The 18,846-nt window shown below is 40.0% G+C and overlaps 1 protein-coding gene across 1 annotated transcript; it reads left to right on the top strand.

Annotated features, from left to right (window-relative positions):
* The first annotated feature begins 1,691 nt into the window (after positions 1-1,691).
* Positions 1,692-16,854, top strand: tmod2 (tropomodulin 2). The gene is made up of 10 exons (XM_075478479.1): positions 1,692-1,798; positions 5,997-6,215; positions 7,404-7,560; positions 11,128-11,250; positions 11,566-11,640; positions 11,718-11,848; positions 11,933-12,040; positions 12,126-12,269; positions 14,094-14,238; positions 14,844-16,854. The coding sequence occupies exons 2-10, from the start codon at positions 6,090-6,092 to the stop codon at positions 14,873-14,875; spliced, it is 1,041 nt and encodes a 346-aa protein (XP_075334594.1). The 5' UTR covers positions 1,692-1,798; positions 5,997-6,089; the 3' UTR covers positions 14,876-16,854.
* Positions 16,855-18,846: the final 1,992 nt, after the last annotated feature.

The following is an 18,846-nucleotide window of genomic DNA, read 5'->3' as shown; positions in this document are numbered from 1 at the left end:
GCAGTAATTCTTTTTACTGCAAGTTTTCTGAAATACATCAATTATATAAAAAATTAATATAATTAACAATAATTTATGTTAACATGTGATAATGATGCATTATCTAGATTAATGTTTACTGATCTATATAAGTGTCTAACAGACAAAATAAACATCTGGAAATGTCTTATATATTTTCTTTCTGGTACATTTCAAATATATGTTATAGACGCAGAATAGCTCAAATACCTGACTCATTTCTGAGTGGCTTCACCTGATATTACAGTTTCTATTAATTCATTCCTATTTGTGTGGCGACGATAAATAGGAGGTACTTTTCATCACAATAATAAAAACACACGTGCAAAATTAATCGAACGACCTGAAATTAAAAACACATATATGCTCAAAGAATAGAAAGTGTTGAATTTACATTGTAGATAAGAAAAGTACCCGATGACTCATATTGTTTTCTGTTAATAACACTTGGGTCTGACAACAATTTCAATGGCTTTTTATTGCTTGTCATTAGTTATGTAACACATGTATGATGTCTTTTTGTGTATCAGAACCAGCTGTGTAATGTTACAGTCTGGTCAACAGTAAAAGGAATCTTATATGGAAAATGACATAAGAAAGTAATCCATGAACGATTAGTCAAAGAGAGAAATACAAGAGACTCAATTGTGATGTCACACAGATAGTTGCCAGATAGTCTTTATTTACTAATCTTCCTGTAAACATTGGGAGTCACCTGACTGCAGCAGTAATCTGATACTTGTGTTTAGTTTGCTTTAACTTTAAGAATTGAAGAGTCAGACCAAAGTCGAGGGACAATTTCTTCCAGAGGATAACCATGTTGACGCGTGCTCTCTCACCCTGCAATAAACATCACTCTCAGATGTTATGTTCTTAATTTGTTTATTTAATAAGGAGCCGCTAAATGTAGATGTTTTTCTGGTAAACAGCAGATTAAAAAATGCACTAGCATGGCCCTCCTCTAAGCTCATTCCTATGTCTTTAGCTGATTACCGTCACTCATCTGATTTCAGGTGCGTGTTTTAAATCAGCACCAACATCTCCTCTCAAAGTGTCTGTGTTACCAGCAAGGCATCTTGTTACAGTACACATTTGTTTGAACTGCAGGGGAGGGGATGAAATTCTATATCCACTATTGTGTATAACGGTGCAGTAACTCTCCCTGATCGTTACAGTTGAAGGGTAGTGTAAGGAACAAATAAATCCATGTATTTGTAAGAAAGACTGAGAGAAAGGCATAATAAAAGAGATTATTTTTAATTGTGCATGGCAATTAGATCATGGAAGGTTTTCGCTCCAGGTGTGTCTTCTGTGCTTCCTTTTCTTTTTATTTGAATAAAAAAAAGTAAGTGTGTAGTTTTAAAGTAGCATCTAAGCTCATATTAAATAATTTGACAACCGCTGTCAAAAAAAACATTTTTAGGCAAAGCATTCTTGCTGTACGATTACAAGTTAAATCGAAATAATAAGGGGTATTTACCTAATTTAATTCAATTTAATTAGATTTTATTTAACCTAATTTTATTTTATCTTTCCGTATCTCTCCTCGGATTGTTTTTTATAGATAAATGGGCGGGCCAAACGATATCATTTGTTCACGCCTCAAATTCTCTCTGCTTATTGGTTCAGTTAAACGTCACTCAGAGAAGGCTTCGCTTCCCTTTTCCTGTGTTTCCGCCCTTCGTTGGACTCAGTGAAAAACCCAGCACAGAAACTACCGCAGTCACTGGGAGGACTGGTGCTATTCGGAAATCCACTTGTGAGGTCACAATAACCTCAGGTAGGGAAGTGGGTATTATTACTTTCTTTGAAATTAGAACACCAACCCGGTGGCATTAGTAGCTGCATAGTTTTAAACACTGTCAGTGTTCCCTGTAGCTGTCTGCTTTAGCTTAACGGCTAGCGACTCGAGTCATCTGTAAAGGTTAGCGTGTTAGCCTCTGCATCTCATCCATGGTGTACTGCATCCGTCAAATTCGGTTAAGTTACCACAGTTAAGTTGTTATAAACGGCTTCGTTTGACTTTAATTGTAACTCAACTAATGCTGTGAAACCTTCTCCAGGTGGCGATAATTACAGTTAAAGTGTTAATTGTCAGGTGATAATCATAAACATGCCAAGAACGGGTTAGCTAACGCCTTTCGACAGCCCGCTATCTGCAGAAGATGATGGAAACTAAGTTACCGCCCAGGTAGCATACTTAATGAGTATGCGTTTAATTGTCCTCTCTCTTTTAGTCACTCAAAGGCGGTGTTAAGTTTTATATTGAATTGTTGTTTGCTTTATTATACTTGGTGTATACTAGGTGTTGTTGCTGATTGAATGCAGACTGTTGATTAAATCTGCTGCCCAACCCTGTCAGCCAGACAATGCATTTAAAGACGGCCATGAGGACCCTCTGTGTTGTTGTTTGACTAAGACAAGGGGACAACAGGACATGCCTTTTGGTGGAATGTCTCGCTCAGGTAAAGGCTGTGGCTTTAGCAGATAAACTGCTTGTTAGTGAAGTGTGAGGTCATTGTGCCTGTGTCACAGTTCTTCTGACACACCCCTAGTGCAAGAATTAATGTGACGCCTTGTGTGTGTGTGTGTGTGGTCACAAAAAGCAGTTTCACCAGCATGGCTCAGTTGTGAATGAAGGGTGTGGTCCAAGTCTTAAGAAAGTATCTGCTCAGAGATGTGTGGTTTTCCTTTTACTGAGGCTGTGAGGCAGATGTTGTTATCTGGTGGAGTGCTGTGGGGGCCGCTGACATAGCAATTTTGGTTGATACTGGTCGCTATATAACCTTCTTCAGAACAGTATTGCAGATAAACTGGTTTTATTATTGTCACCTGTTTTACTTAAAAGCAAAACCTGGATTTGAGCCACAGAGGTGAAACGTGGCATTGGTTTTAACATAGCTGTGAAAGTGGCAAGCTTTCTTAATCCTGCATTATTCCCATACTGGCCCTTAAAGGGACCCTTATGTGACCAGGCACTTTTTGAAATCTGTCCTCATTATAGAATGATGTAGTGTATGTGGGTTTGATGTTGGTGTGCGCAACAAGGAAATATACAAATCTTGTGTGTTTGTTGGAAAAACAACCCACTTCCTGTATGGCTCTGGCCACGTTCTTTTGCAGGATTTAAAGGGACATAAATTTTTGTGTCGGCATCTGTGCAAATAAAAATTAACCACACATTCTCATTTGACTTTCCTGTACATTTCAGTACTCGCCTGATCGTGTCTTCTATCATTTCTAGCACACTTACAGACATAAGGAGGCTGAACACAGAAACCTTCAAGAAGAGTAAGGTGGAGAAACAAATGAGACAGAGTAAAAGTGAAAGAGAGTAGGTGGGAGGAGGAAGTACAGACTCTTGTCCCATGGGTAGAATAGCTGGGTCATTCTAACTATAGTATTTCTGGATGTTGGTGGGGCGTTGTTCTATAATAATGAAACACCAGTCACCACTCTCTGTGTCATCTTAGAACTGCAAATTGCTATTCCTTCAGCTTCTGCCTCTGAAATCTAAATAGCTCAGGCAACCTGGATGTTACTTGCAGGATTGATGCCTTAGAGTTAAAACCGAATGGATAGTTTGACGAGGGTCATGTAATATGAAACGGAGAGAAATGGAATGACCTCTGTTACTGTTTCACCCTATTTTTGTAGAAGAATGTAGTCCGTATTCTGCCCACTATCTCCTAGTTATTTTCTTCAAGAAAGACTGCTGATTTGACTGTTAATATCTCCATACGTATATGTCATTTCAGATAGTTTCATTGCAGTTGGGTGGCAAAAAAAAACAAGTTTATAAAACCCAGCCTGTCAGGAGAAGTTAAGTTGTTGTTTGTGGCTGTGTCCAGTAGCCTGAGTGCCCAGGTCAGTGAAGGAAAGCTCAAGGTGAGTGTTGAGAACGCATTGGTTTGCAGTATTATTGGCTTTGAGCCATCTGTTGTTGTCATGAGGGATTAGCAGTGAAGAGAAGGAGAAAGGAATTGATCAGACTGGGCTAGTGTATCCTCTCAGTGTCTCCACCTCGATCTGAGCCCACCTATTGCCATCATTATCCCCGTCTGCATTACTCTTCTGTCTGCACACCTAAAAGTACGTAGCCTCGCTGACGACAGTGGATGTTGAATGCGGTGAATAATATGGTAGTGAATTTAAAGATGAGAAAAAGCTGGAAAGAACTTAAATTATGTTATTGAGGTAATCTAATTTAAATAGATAATTAAAAGCAGGTCATTTATATGGTGTATACTGTAGTTGTATAAAACATTTTTATTGTTATGTTTTGCTACTGGATGCTTGAATTTCCTTCGGGATAAATAAAGTATCAATCTATCTATCCCGCCATATGAGCATTATGTTTATGACACGTTTATCCCACACTGTAGTAGTCTGTTTTTCCACATCCTGTGTCACATCATTTCCATTTCACATCTCAGACAAACAGGCTAGGTGTGAGATATCAGGAGAAACATCCTGGTGGCGCTCCGTGAACACGGTCCAGGTGACTGCTCTTGAGTTTGTGGCAGGCAAAGTGATGTTAACGCTATTTAGATGCATTTAATATTTTAGCCAGCAAGGCATTATTCTATGAACTGTTTGATTATTCATACATCCTGGTTTCACCTTGTGATTTTGAGTATATTCTTCATTGTATATATATTCCAGGGTTCTATTTAATTTTACAATCTTGGCCAGATATTGTTCATTTGTATTGGTCACTGCCTTATTTGTCAAGCACCGTAAACTTTAGTTTCCTTTCAGTTTGAATGGATGATTTTCTTCCTCACTGTTAGCAGTAATGACATTATGCATTTGGATTATACCTAATAGAACTGTACTGACTCTTGTTTTCCAGATACTGATTACACTCTTGTCCAGCAGAACATTAAGGGATTATTGTTGTAGATCATTATATTCACATGCTTTGATTAAAGTTATGAGTGACATTTGAGCTCATCGCCATCTCTGGGCAATCAGCTTTGCAACTGCGATACTACGACTCTCCTCATGTTAGAAATGCATGTGTGCAGTGGACTAAAGCAGAAGACGAGGGGAAGAATTAGTCCAGGACAGAGGCTGGATTGTGTAGACGAGGAACAGAACATCGTGAGAGACGCAGACATTGTCCTCTGGGAATTCTCTGGAGTGGAGAAATCACTCAAGAAGCTAAACCTTTGCTAAACCACACAGTCGGGTGGTCTGTTTCCCGCGTGGTCTTTGAGTTCAGAAATGTTGCTGTATGTTACAGCTAACATCAATGACTCGAGTTGATGGCATTCCTGTGTTGTTTGACTTCAGGTTTCATCTGCAAAGCTTTTTTTTATTTTAGCTTCATTGATGGTTATCTGATTCAAAGCACAAATTATGTCCATTCACAAACACAGCGTTATATTGCCCATGCAAAATAACATTTTTCATTGTGAGACGAGACAGATGTTTAACATCGAAGTGTACATGAGTGATAAAGAGGAAGAGCATCTGGAAACGATGAGGTCACTTTGTGTTCGGACTGTGGCGTGGGAGAGGGAACCGTAGTGTAAGGACTCCTCATCATGTTTGACAGTGTACACATTAAGGCTCTAACTCACCGCTTATCTGAATCTCATTTAATCTTAGCTATCGTGTTATGTCCAGGCTTTCGGTCGCAAAGAAAAACATTCTCAACAATTTCCACATCCTTTAGAAGCTTTAGTTGTTTCTGCTTTGTAGTCGACAACATTTGTGCACACGAGGAGCTGTTTGGGATCCTTATGGGAGTAGTCGGACGATTTGAGCCTGAGAAAGTTCCTCCTTTGTTCCAGCTGTGTGTGTGTATTGCATCATTGCGAGACCACTGCGAGGCTGTTACCCAGCCCAGCTGTGGTGACCTATTGTTCACACGGATGACACAAACAATGTTTATCTCAGTTTAGGATACTTCATTAGAATTTATTGTTCATTCATGATGAACTTGTATGTTCCTTATGTTTTTCTTTCAGGTTGCTCCCCCCCTGGCCTCGAGCAGAAAGCCTGAGCAGGAACAGTGTGGCTACGGTTAGCTGTTCGGTGTTGCCTAGCAAGCTATAGCCACCATGGCGCTGTCGTACAAGAAGGATCTCGACAAGTACAAAGATCTGGATGAAGATGAAATCCTCAACAAACTGTCAGCGGAGGAGCTCAAACAGCTGGAGACGGCCCTCGAGGAGATGGATCCTGAGGTCAGAGTTGGAGGAGCTCCAGGGCTCTTAAATGGGAGGAAGTGTGCTGTGGCGAGGGAATTTATTGGAAAATGTTCTTCATTTTCTTAATTAAAGGACACAACTACCATCTTAGAGCCAATATTTAATGTGAAAATGATCCTAAGTTGACCCAATATCATCATTTTAATGCAACCTGGTGGGGGTCTTGAAAAGTGTGTTGAACTGCAGACCGTAAACATGGTTTAGACATGGTGATGGAAAAGCAATATTGTCCCTTTTTGTGGAATGCTTTTGAGTTTCAATCATTCAAATCTAAGGGTGTTTTGTTTTCCTCCCCCTTGTGCCCCAGCTGCACCTCCCACTCAAAAGCCTCTGTTATTGGAAAAATAACTTAAAGCTGCTGCAGCTCTGTCAGCAGGTTTCCAAGTGTTTCTATCTTTGTTTCTGAGGGCATTTTTCATATTTTTTTTTATTTTTTTTTTTTAAGAATTTTTTTCTATTTTTATCTAAACTGACTGAGACAAATAACCGTAAAGGATACACAGGAAATGCACACTACCAGTGGAAAAATAGACAAAGTCTAATTTGGTGTGCCAACACAAAGGAAGCGCAGCATCTCAGCTCTGTAGCTGCAGAGCTCGCAGGCTGGGGCGACAAACACTTCAGGGTTCTCACTTGTTTACCTTTGCCAGATTTTTCACTAATCAACAACAAATGGTCCAAAACCGGTTCCATTTTCCACGGATTACATTAAACTGGTTCACATAATGCCTTTTCAATGTGACTCGTGTATGTATATGTCTGTGTATGTGTATATATATATATATATATATATATATATATATATATATATATATATATATATATATTGGCATTTGCTCGCTGCACTGTATCTGACAGAAGTAGGTCAACATGCCAAATTTGATTCAGTTTGGAGTAGGTAGCATTTCAGTCTCGACCCAATCTGCTGTAGAATTTCACAAAAACGCTTTAGAGCAGTGTGCCTAGAGAAAATTCGGTGCCATCGTGACGAGGGTACCTTGATAGACATAATCTAACTTTGTCTGTTGGTGTGGGGCCATATTAAAGAGCAAGGTGCGATACCTTCTTTAAAATGTTCAAAGAATTGCATTTATTAGTGTTTTCAGAAGTAAACAAATGCATGTAGAGTTGAGGGTCTTACTCCCCCTTATCTTCTCTTCTCAGAATGCTCTTCTCCCAGCCGGCTTACGTCAAAAAGACCAAACGGTTAAGACGGCTACAGGACAATTCAATAGGGACGGTCTGCTGAAATACCTGGAAAAGGAAGCCATGGAGTACAAGGACAGAGAGGATGTAGTGCCATTTACTGGAGAGAGAAAAGGTGTGTGTCTGTATCTTTTCTGAGTTTAAAAAAGCCCCAAAAAACAGTCAATGGACCTTACCAGGATGAATTGAATCGTTGCTCCCAAAGAGGTAAACGACAAGGATCCATACACTGGACCAGGTTTACTGACCCCGATGCACTGTTTCTGCTCATGTTGCAAGTTAAGTTATTGGACTGAGATAATCCTCTTTGTGTAGGTTTAAAAGTCGACCAATGCAAGCAAGCTCATGAATGCTTTTGCTGTGGCTTGGTGCAAGATGGCGCTGTGCCGAACATTTATCTTCCGCGGAATCCAACCACATTTTTTGGCCCATTTATTAAAGTAAACCAATTATGTAATTTCCGAAAACACTCAGCTATGCTTTCATTGTGCTGCGTCATCGGCCTTTTTAAAAAAAAAAAAATAAATAAATAAATAAATAAATAAATCAGTCGCAATATTGTTAAAAAAGGTTTTGCTAAAGTCTTGGAATTTGTTAAAAACACGTTTTATTTTTAGCCGCCGTGTATATTTAGTAGAAATTGATTGAAAATTAAGTTCAGATTGGAACATTATCCTGAGAGTTTGTGCGTAGGGTTTCTTCAGTTCAGGTGGGATCCTCAGAACATAAGTAAAATGCCCCAAAATTCAACAAGACCGTTCTCAACGAGAGCCATTACAACATGAAAATGTAAGATTGTTGGGTAATCTGAATTTTAAGGATTAGTGATGAAGGTAAACTTGAAAGAGTTCCTCTCCTCCTCCTTCTCTTCATAGTGTCTAACTTATGGGGAAAAAAAATAGCTCTGACGATAGGAAAATGTTGCACGTGATAGATATTTAAAAACCCTTTAAGAAAGATTTCTGACTTATAATGTCGGGCTGTATTATCTAAACTTGTTTTGACCTTAATTTAGTTGTATTATTGCAGTGCAGATGACTTCAAGTGAGAAAAGCAGCAACCGTCCTGTTTTGTCGCACAGAAAGCAGTCGTGACGCTTTGCAGGGTTTTATCTCCCATGCCTCATTAATGAAATCTGAAATGACTTGTTATTACATGTTAATTCTGTATTTCTCAGGAGATATGGATTCAGTGTGTGCTGTGTATGTATCAGCAGGACGCACACAGTAGTAATTGCTGTTCTGCTGGCTTTGCAGGTATTATTAATGCATGTCTGCTCTTACGCAATGTACAGCAGTGTGGGGGAGGAGTGTTTGTACCGAGGAATGGGAGGGCAGGGAGTGTCCGGGAGGCGAGTTTACGATTAAATGTCTTGAAACCACGTTTTTATTGATGTTCATCACTTGATTTGTTTTTTATGTTCCTGGCTCAGTCTCGAGAGATGTGCAAATCACAACATGATCACCGTAGTTGAAGGATGAATCGCAGGTTGTTCGTTCTCTTTGCTTTTTCCCAGAAGCAGCTATGCAGATCTAAGACTAAAGCCTCATTTAAAAGAGTGAATTCTCAAGATGTTGTTTTAGTTTTGCTTTTATCATTTATTGCGATAAGTTCATCTCTAGCTGTGGACATGTTGCTTAACTGCAAAAATCCTCCTGCCATGAAATGATATTCAATATTAAAGCCAATGAAATTGGGTATATGAACTTTTCAGCTGTGAAATCAAGACGGCTGTTTCTATGGTGTTGTCATTGGGGAAAAGACAGGAGGCATCATCCCTACAGTCTTTAGTATTATGAGGTTTGTCGGCTCAGATGACACTGCACTTTTTGTCCGAACGCAGTGGCAGGACTTTATTTTCAAAAAGGTGAAACAAACACTCTCCGCTGAACGTGGTGGATTATTTTTGCTGTATAAACTGAAAACCATCTAACCTTAAAAAGACCTGTTTTGTGGTAATCCCAGTCACTCTCTAAAAGAGAGGAGGGTGGGATTTCTCATGTGACAACATGGTAGAAAACACACGAGTTGGAGCAGCAACATTACAGTGGAGAATTTAAAAAAAAAAAAAAAAAGGAAGGAATTTCTTTTGTCGAGGTCTCCAGAGATCCAAAAGCTACTCCCTTACTGGAGAGGAAATATGGAACTGACAACCCCTAACCAAACCAGGGTCTGTTAGGAATTATACTGAGTGTGTGTGTGTGTGTGTGTGTGTTTACCCTCCATGACAACATGGAAAACTCAAATCCGTGTGATGGTGCTGATTCTGTGGAATACAGTTGAATCTCTTCCGTTGTAATGCTCACCCCCTGCTGACAAACAATGCGATCATGAATGTTTGTCTCTAGTTTTAATAACGCACATAATTTCAGTGGAAAACAGCGTGCTTAATTGCCATGGCAACTGTTGCAGACCTGTTGCAGGCCTGTTGCCACTTAAATTCATCGTAGTGGGCCAGTCCTTATTGTATTCCTTTAGTTTCTCTTTGGTTTCTTCCATGGTCTTTCAGCATTACTAACAGAGTTCTGTTGATTGAAGCTGATTGTTTACGGTGAAAGGGAAATGCAGTGCGAATGCTCATTTGAAAGATGACCTTGTACATCCAGTGGAGTGGAAGCATACCTTGAGCTCTGATAAACTCAGTTTAATAGTTCATTTTCTTATTTTGTAAAAGTTTATTGCTTAATTTCTCACCATGTAGTTGCTCTGATCTCCTAAAGAAATGGTCATAAAAAATAATTATGTGCTGATTATTAGTTTTCGTTAGGTCTGTCCAAGGGAACTATGCTATCGGCAATTCATTGGTGTTAACACACGCACCGATTCATTCAGCTCAGCCTCATGGAGTATTTTTAGCTTTGAAAAGGTTTTCCTTACCTACCTTCCTTTTTCTCATCCATTAGAAAAAAAACACATTTTTGTGCGGTATGACCTGAAAAAGTGATTTTTACTTTCAAATTGCGCTGCTGGGCTGTGCCTCACCGATGCATGTTCCTGCAGATTAATACAGATGAACATACTTATGGGTTCCCAGTCTCCTGGCCTTGTTCTTTTCTTGACTTCTCAACAAGTTAGATGTCGCTCCAAAGGGACTGGCTCTGAAGGGCCGCTTAATGACTGTATTTACTGTTTACTGGCTTTCAGGAAGTGCCAGAGCCCCCACTGGGGGCCAGTTTGAACAATTTGAGTAGCTTGAATGACTTGGAAGGAGGGTAAAGAGGGAGGGCCTGTTCTTTGGGTGTTTTGTTTAAGGAGACAGGCATATGGAGAGACAGCAAATGGCACCCACTGTATGCTCTTTGTGTCAGCTGCATGTGCTTGTTGCCCCAGCAGCGCTCTTTAGATTAGACTCAAGTCATTGTTCCATGACTTCCTTTACACTTTCCGTTTCTTCCCTCAGTTAGGTTGCCATGGCAATAGACAGTCACCGCTGGACTGAATTCAGCTTGGCTGTGCCACTGATGTTTGGAGAATGTTGTGTAAAACAGCAGGAGAACCCTGTTTCTTATTCCCACACTGGTCTAAATGTACATTTCTACAGCAGTGTATTTGTGAATCCTGCCTATATGTATGGTATTCCTCTTTGTTTGTGGATGTGAAAGTAATATTGCTTGTCAATTGTTATGAATGATCACCTATGAATTTACAATTAGATTAAAATGTCCATGTTCTTTCTCCACAGGTAAAGTATTTGTCCCCAAGCAGAAACCGATAGAGACACGCCAGGAAGAGGTCACAACCCTTGATCCAGAACTTGAAGAAGCTCTGTCCAGTGCCACGGATACAGAACTGTGTGATCTAGCGGGTAAGACTGAATGAAAACTTCAGAGAAAGTTTTGATGTCTTTGTTGAACGGTCTCTGAAACATAATTCAGAATGAGGGTGTCATTGAAAAGGAAGCTTTTTATAGCTGGGAGAAGCTTCAGTCTGCCTGAGCCAAGCTTCTGCTGGGGCTGGAAAACACAAGCTCCTTTCACTTAGCTTTTCACTTGGCTATCATTTACTGGGTGTGTTGATGGATGAAAGAAAAGCGAGCGACATAAAACCACTCCTCTGCTATGTCTTCCATGCCTGCGTGCTCGCCACAGCCACTGATCTTATGATCTGCTTTTGTTTGCAGCCATCCTGGGTGTTCACACTCTGGTCACCAGTAATCAGACTTATGATGGGACTGGAACCAAAGAGGGTTATAACAGTGAGTACAGTAAAAATGAAACTCTTAAGATGTCCCTAAAGGATCAATATATTGACCTCTGCCTGTATGATTGTCAGATGTGATCAAAGGAGAGAAGATGAACCCAGTGTTTGATGAGCCTCCCAACCCCACTAATGTAGAAGAAACTCTGCAGAGGATAAAGAGCAATGACAGCTCCTTAACAGAGGTCAACCTCAACAACCTTAAGGTATGTAGAAATGTAAGATTTCAGAGTGTGTTCATGCTCATCAAACCCTTGACCAATGGCAGTCTGTCTATGTTGGTTTCCCAGAACATTCCTATTCCAACGCTGAAAGACTTTGCAAAAGCCATGGAGAAGAACACTGTTGTGAAAAAGTTCAGCCTGGCAGCAACACGGAGTAATGACCCCATTGCTGTGGTAAGATGCAGTGGTTTATGGGCTTTTAATGGTTTTGTTGCCACATGGTGGCTGCACATTCACACCTTCCCTTTGCTGCTTTCAGGCATTCAGTGACATGCTGCGGGAGAACAAGACGTTGAAAAGTTTGAACTTGGAGTCCAACTTCATCACCGGGGCAGGGGTGCAGGCTTTGGTTGATGCGTTGCGAGACAATGACACACTCACAGAGATCAAGATAGACAACCAGGTACAAACCGTATACAATACAATAACATTACATTACTTTACGGTCATTTTGCAGACGCATTTATCCAAAGCGACTTACAATAAGTGTGTTCCACATCGGTAGGCAAGAACTTCAGGTCACAAGAAATCATAAGTGCATTTCCTTCCAAAACCAAACAGCTAAGAGCAAAACTAGTGCTAGAGTAAGTGCGGTAAGTTAGGTACCTAGACAAATGGGAAGACAATTTAGGAAACAAATAAGTGCGTTATAAATGCACTTTTATTGTTGTTGTCATCGTTACAGGGACCGAAAGACATACAAGGCAGGATATTCTTCAAACATACACCCATGCTGCAGTAACTCTCATTCGTGTCTTACGTGTCTTTTAAGAGAGACTCAGCTCTGCTGGTTTCTTCTCATGGGATGGTCTCCCTGCAGCCTTTGGGTTGAGGTTGTGTAGCTCGCTGCTAATGATGGTGTTGGGGTGTGAAGACTAAAAACGCAAAGCAATCAGTTAAATGGCTGTCACACAAAGCACACTCGGTTGGTAGGACATTGACTTTAAAATCCCCATTAAAATCAGATTTGATGTTTAAATGTTTTCACATGATCTCGCTTGTTTTATATCGCTTATAGACCAATATTCATTTCAAAATGTTAATAACTTGTCCTGCGCTGTAGTGTTTCTGCTGATTTGCATCCAGTGTGTATGTTTTTAATTTAGATTGAGATTGGAATTTCTTTTTCAGTTATGGTTACATTACTGTTTACACTGATATAATCCAACCCTGCCTGTTTCTCCTGTTAAAGTTAAAATTTTCTGACGTATTACTTATTCTGTGACAGATGCTCTGTTTCTCATTTCCTCAAACATTGGGTCTGCAGGCCCAAACCAGGCCAGCACATGCTGCTGGTGCACCAGAGGTGATGTCAGCACATCATTTAAACTGTGGAGCAACCAGTTGCTCCGTTAGTTTCCAGCAGCACAAGCAACCACCTCAGCCATGCATCTGATACAAAAAGTAGGGTTGTTTTAGTGCCAAGCCGCAACATAGTCTTAAATGATGAATAAAGGCTGAAGCTTAAAGCCACCCACAACCAGAAAAGTTCATTTCTCAATCTAAAAATAACTTGAACCTATTAAAAGTCATAGCAGATTGAGTGACTGCCATGAATGAATTATTTGTTTTGGCATCAGATTGTTGTTTACTCTGTACCTTTTTTTTTCCTCACCAAAAAATGTCCGTGTTACTCTGCATCATTGTGGCTGCGTATTGTATCCTGCCGCTGACTTCTAGCTGGCTCTTATGCCAGAGATAGAAAAAGCAATGGACCCGCTGTTGTCATTATCATGATCATGTCATTATTATGCTCTGATCGGCACATTGGCGAACCAAAAAAGGTCAGATTTCTTAATTAAATCTTGGGTAAGGTTTCCCCAATTAAAGGCACAACAAAACAAAAGCTGTTTTGTGTATCTTTATTTAAAAATGATTGGAAAACAATTTTTGAGTTTACATGTTTCACTTCTGACACTTTGAATGCAACATTACTCTGCAGTGAAGGGGAGGAGGGGTGACATTTGCCATTAGGAAGGAAGTCTTAGGAAGGGCACCTTAGATCTGAATAGGTTAAGATGTTTTTACACAGTGTATTGTGGTTTTAAAGAATGCCAACCAACAGAAGCCACTGCCTAAATAAAAGAAATATGTTGCTCAAAGTTTCCAGTTGTAGAAAGGAAGTTGAACTGTAGTGCGATCAGTTTCTGTCCTGCCATCGAAGAAAAGTTAAGTTCTGACTCTTATGTATCGATGTTGACCTTAGGTTTGTTTGTGTGTTCCTCAGAGGCAGCAGCTGGGTACCACCGTAGAGATGGAGATAGCTAAAATGTTGGAAGAGAGCACCACCATAGTGAAATTTGGCTACCACTTCACTCAACAAGGGCCACGTTCCAGGGCTGGCGCAGCTATCACCAAGAACAACGACCTAGGTATAATATACACACACACACACACACACACACACACACACACACACAAGGCAGTTTGTGATTTTTTTCACCTTGCAAAAACTGGGTGAGTTATCACCTGGTATCTGTTTATACAGGTTTGTCATGACAAATTGGTGTGGCATACCAGACATCTGCTCAGTTTCCTCGTCTGTAAGACGTCAGTCTGCAGTGAAAACCTCTGCTCTTTCTTTTAGCCCCGCCCCCTGTCAGAGCTGCGATAGCACAGGTCTGATGCATGGGTGTGTCGACGCATCAGTGATAACTCTGATTTCTTTCACAGTGTTTGAAAAGAGCGTTCACTACACTAACAGTTTAAAAGCTGACACCGTGTGGTCTTACGGCTTTAAGAGTGACGACATCTCACTTCTTTATTCCTTTACACTCTGACATGCTGTTGCAATAGGTGTAAACGTTGACCTCAAAGCTCATGATGACTCTTTGTGTTTAAGGAGAAACTAACAGGCCTGTGAAGGTTTAAAGTTATGCAGCATGTTCACTTTTGTTAATACTTGTTTTATTTTATTTTTTCAAATTCCGTTAAACCTTTTAAACTGCATGATAAAAAATCCTATGTTTCTTTCTAGTTCGCAAGAGGCGAGTGGAAGGGGACATGTAGAGACCGAGCGCAACCTGTCTGCCAGCCAATCCTGCTTTTCATCTCATCGTGTGGAATAATTTCAGCCGATGCCCTGGTCTCATCTCACTGTGTGAAAACTTTAGTCTTGTGCCAAACTACGGGGCAAGGCACGCTAAACCAGAACATGCATATGAGAAGAAGGGAAATAACTGGAATTGCCCTCTACTATTCACCTGTTCATTCTTATGTTTGTTATTATGTTGTCTTTTGAAGGTGTAAATCTCATTAGTTTTTAGTCTCTTCATTTCAGCTGCTCTTTTTTTTTTTTTTTTTTTTTTTTTTTTTTTTTGAGCCTTTATATTACCTGTCCTGACTTTTTACTCACTTTGTTCCTTTTATACAGTACTATAACCATGTGATCTAATCATGAACATTAACAGTTTTGAAAAAACAAACTAACACTGAGAGACCCCTGTATGCTGTACTCTGTTAGTTTGCTATTGAGGTCAAACTTTCACGTGGAATTTGTGTATTTAATTAGCAGAATTTGATGCTCACACCTCCTTCAGGTTTAGGCCCATCTTATGAGCACAGAATGTTATAGCTCAGCCATGACTACTAGCCTGCAGACCTTATTGTGCAGCTGTCTGTTACCACATAAAAACCAGCTGCTTAATGCAGGATTGACTCTTGGATCTAATGCTGCCGAGCAGTTCAGAGTTGTACATTGCATGAGCAAGGTGGAATTGCCTTGTGTAGCTGATAAGGACTGTTACGCTGGTATGTTGTAACAGCTAGAGTGAACTCACATACTCTTGGCTCAACCCCTCGTAAAAAATGTACTGTAATTATTAATGTGTGGTTTCAAAATTGCTTTGCTGTTCTAACTACGGATCTTGTTTTGATACATATAAAATTCTGATGTTGGTTATTTGATTTGATGGCTCTGCCTCTAGAGTTGAATTGTAACAATGATGTTTTGGATGAAAAAGAAAAGTGGGATTAGATGGCAAAGGATGAAAATAATTCAGTTAGAAAAGGTTTAGTTCAGCTCAACACACTCTGCTCCTCTGATGCTCAACCATGCCAAAGACGAGCAGTGCTTAAATTATCAATGGTGAACTTGATGGTTTTAGCTTCACAGTTCATACCCGAGAAAGAATTTGGCAATGATCTAAACACTTTTACATTACACCACGCCAATTTTCTTTGATCCGCTCCTGTTTGCTGGTCGTTCATGGCAAATATATTCATCAGGTAGTTCAGTGAGGCACGAAGAAAAGTCGGAAGCGTGTTTGAAACTTGCTTCCCAGGCTGTGACTTGTGAATTAATTATTTGAACTAATTCTCCCAGACACATTTTAAATTGAGCTCTCCCTCTTATTATCCCTTCTTTTGGTTCCCAGCAGTAGCATATTCTTCATACTGTAACGCATTGCGACATTCCATTTGTGCATCAAATCTAACCCTGTTCGTCTGGTTCGGATGGCTCTAACAGAAGATATTCAGGAGTTACTTGAACCTTGTACATACTGTTTATAGGAACAATATGCTGGCATGAAGCACACACCTGTGAACATCATGTTTCTGTTGACCAAAAAGGCTTTTTCATCAGTTGGTTAGAAAAGAGCTGTACTGTGGGCTTTTATATCTGTGCACTTTTTTTCATATCTGCTAGTATTTACCCTTGAAACTCTGTTTTTATATTCCTGTGTTTTTCTCATGGACAGTTGACTAAAGTGGAAAACTTCTTGGCTTGGGCTTGTTGGTATTCTGTTGCGGATCATATGTATATTAACTGTAGAATGCCATCTCAAGTTTAAAGTGTGCGCACACGGATGCACCCAACGTGTATCTCATACCTCTACAAGCCAATGCTGAGAGTTTTGTTTTTGTACCTTAAATCAAGTCCCAGGTGTTAACACAAGACATGTATTATAAAACCACAAAACTGGTAAAAAGCACTGCAGAATATAAGACGTCCTCAACAATAAATGTTTTTACATACTCTAAATGAACACTTTTTGTGTTGTGCTTTTTTTTAAAATAACCCATTCAAGCAATAGCAGAATGAATCATTTCATCAGAAAAGTATACATTAATTGCCTTGTGCATAAGTATTATTCCACAGGCCGGGATAAAAAAAAAAAACGGGTGAAAAATCTTCTAAAAGCTGCCCCTTTGTGTCCTTAGTTTTTGAATTGGCATTAAATGCAAAACAACTGCGGCTGATTTGCATGTCATTGCTTTTGTAAGTTTGACCCGATGATGGTATGTGAGGGGAGGTGCAGGAGTCGCTGACCTTCTTCTCTTATTAGACATGAATGCGCAAGATAACACGGCCATCCATTCATTAGTTAATGAGACCTGAGATCCAACCCAAAAATGAAAACCTGATGTTATGACTAGCAGAAAGAGTCACTGGATTATGGGGAATATAATGGTTTGCAGACCAACCAGCAAGCAGCCTGATGTTGCTGTTTTTACAAAACGGCCTATCTGTGTGTAACCAGTGAATTGCAGATCCCAAGATGACATCCCAAATTTCCTGTTCAGATAGCAATTTTAAAGACTGACATCTGGGCCTTTTGGTTTGGAACGATCTCTGGGTGGTGTTCCTGTTCAGCCTTTAATTAGATCCAGTTTTCAGATTGTTTGTACATGCCTGAGAGATGATGTAATGCATATGACTCTATCCCTCTCTGGGTTTCCTTTGCCAGAGCGTTGCGGTGAGATGCTGTCAGAGCAAACTCTGCACTGCTGGCAGCGAACTGTGGCCCTGTGAGGTGGGGTGGGGTTGAATGACTCAAGTGTTTCCACTGTGAGAGCAGAAAGATCAAGAACAGCAGGTTTATGTCATGTCTCCTAATCACACAAGACGGCTTCATTTCAAAAGAAAGACACAAACCTAAAATCAGAATCCAGGTAAAAATACACAGCTGCGTTCTTATGTAAGTACAGTATAACTGTTCCTTTAAGTACTGCCTCCGCATCTGGAAAAAATAGACTTTAGTTTCTATTCTGTCTTTATTCAAAGTTCATGTTCAGAGAGTTCTTTTATAAATGGGAGGCTACGTTTGGTTTTAAAAAAGGAGTGGGAGGGTGGAGGGGCTTCTTTCAATCTGAAGATAAAGCATTAAATCAGATGTTCACTGCTCGTCAGAAGCTTAGCTTGCAATCTTGCAGTACTTGTAAATCCATGTCATCACAGAACATAGACTTGTTGAATTGAGCATAAAAATCTAAGCTTGGAAAATCATGGGCCACATCTCATAATGTAAAAGAAAAACACAAAGTCATCCAATAAAATACATCAGCAACATTCAGCTGAACTCTGCGTACTCCTGTTAATTTCCACTGGTGAAACTCCTCGGGGCCTCGAGCTGGCTCGTAATCAGAACAATGAGGGTATTGATGATGTCCTCCAAACACTGCCTCATACCTGAGAGGGTTACATCATAACTCAAAAACAGTGAGGTAACTGTGGGGAAATAAGCAACATCTGTAAGTGTATACATTTAGGTGAATCAGTCTAATCTTCAACCCACAGGGCCGTTGGATAGCATTTGTTTGGTTTAATCATTAGGGAAGCAGACAGATATCTTTTTATGTGGTAGGTAATGTTGGATATATTCTCATTAATCTCTTGGTGTGTGCAGAAATAGGTCTAATGAGTAAAATGTACATCCTGTCCTGTCAGCTTTATAGCAATAACAGCCATCTTTGTCATAGCTCATTTTCCCCCTTTTTGTGTTAAAGATGGAAATCTACCTCAGCCTCATAATGTAAAGCACATTTATCTGATGAAAGCTGCCAGTGCAGAGTGGAAAAACAATTACTGGCAGTAATAGAACCGACTTGGTAATGAAAAAAAGCTATTGGTGTCAAAGAACCACTGGTAAAAAAAGGAGGATATCACTGTGGCGATTTTATTCTACTTATCTGGGATTCCTTAAGCTGTGGCTGGTAAGTATTTATGGATAAACAAACCACCAAAGAGTTGTTGTACA

The sequence above is a fragment of the Odontesthes bonariensis genome, chromosome 1 (assembly GCF_027942865.1).
Source record: "Odontesthes bonariensis isolate fOdoBon6 chromosome 1, fOdoBon6.hap1, whole genome shotgun sequence".
Lineage (NCBI taxonomy): Eukaryota > Metazoa > Chordata > Actinopteri > Atheriniformes > Atherinopsidae > Odontesthes > Odontesthes bonariensis.
The sequence above is the reverse complement of the archived record's forward strand: the minus strand, read 5'-3'. Positions and strand labels throughout refer to the sequence as shown.

What these genes read in the sequence shown, in the direction of transcription:
- tmod2 (XM_075478479.1), top strand. Translation starts at nt 6,090, where the DNA reads ATGGCGCTGTCGTACAAGAAGGATCTCGACAAGTACAAAGATCTGGAT. An exon ending in ATTTACTGGAGAGAGAAAAG is followed by an intron (nt 7,561 to 11,127) that starts GTGTGTGTCTGT and finishes CTTTCTCCACAG; the next exon opens with GTAAAGTATTTGTCCCCAAG. An exon ending in AGAACTGTGTGATCTAGCGG is followed by an intron (nt 11,251 to 11,565) that starts GTAAGACTGAAT and finishes TTTTGTTTGCAG; the next exon opens with CCATCCTGGGTGTTCACACT.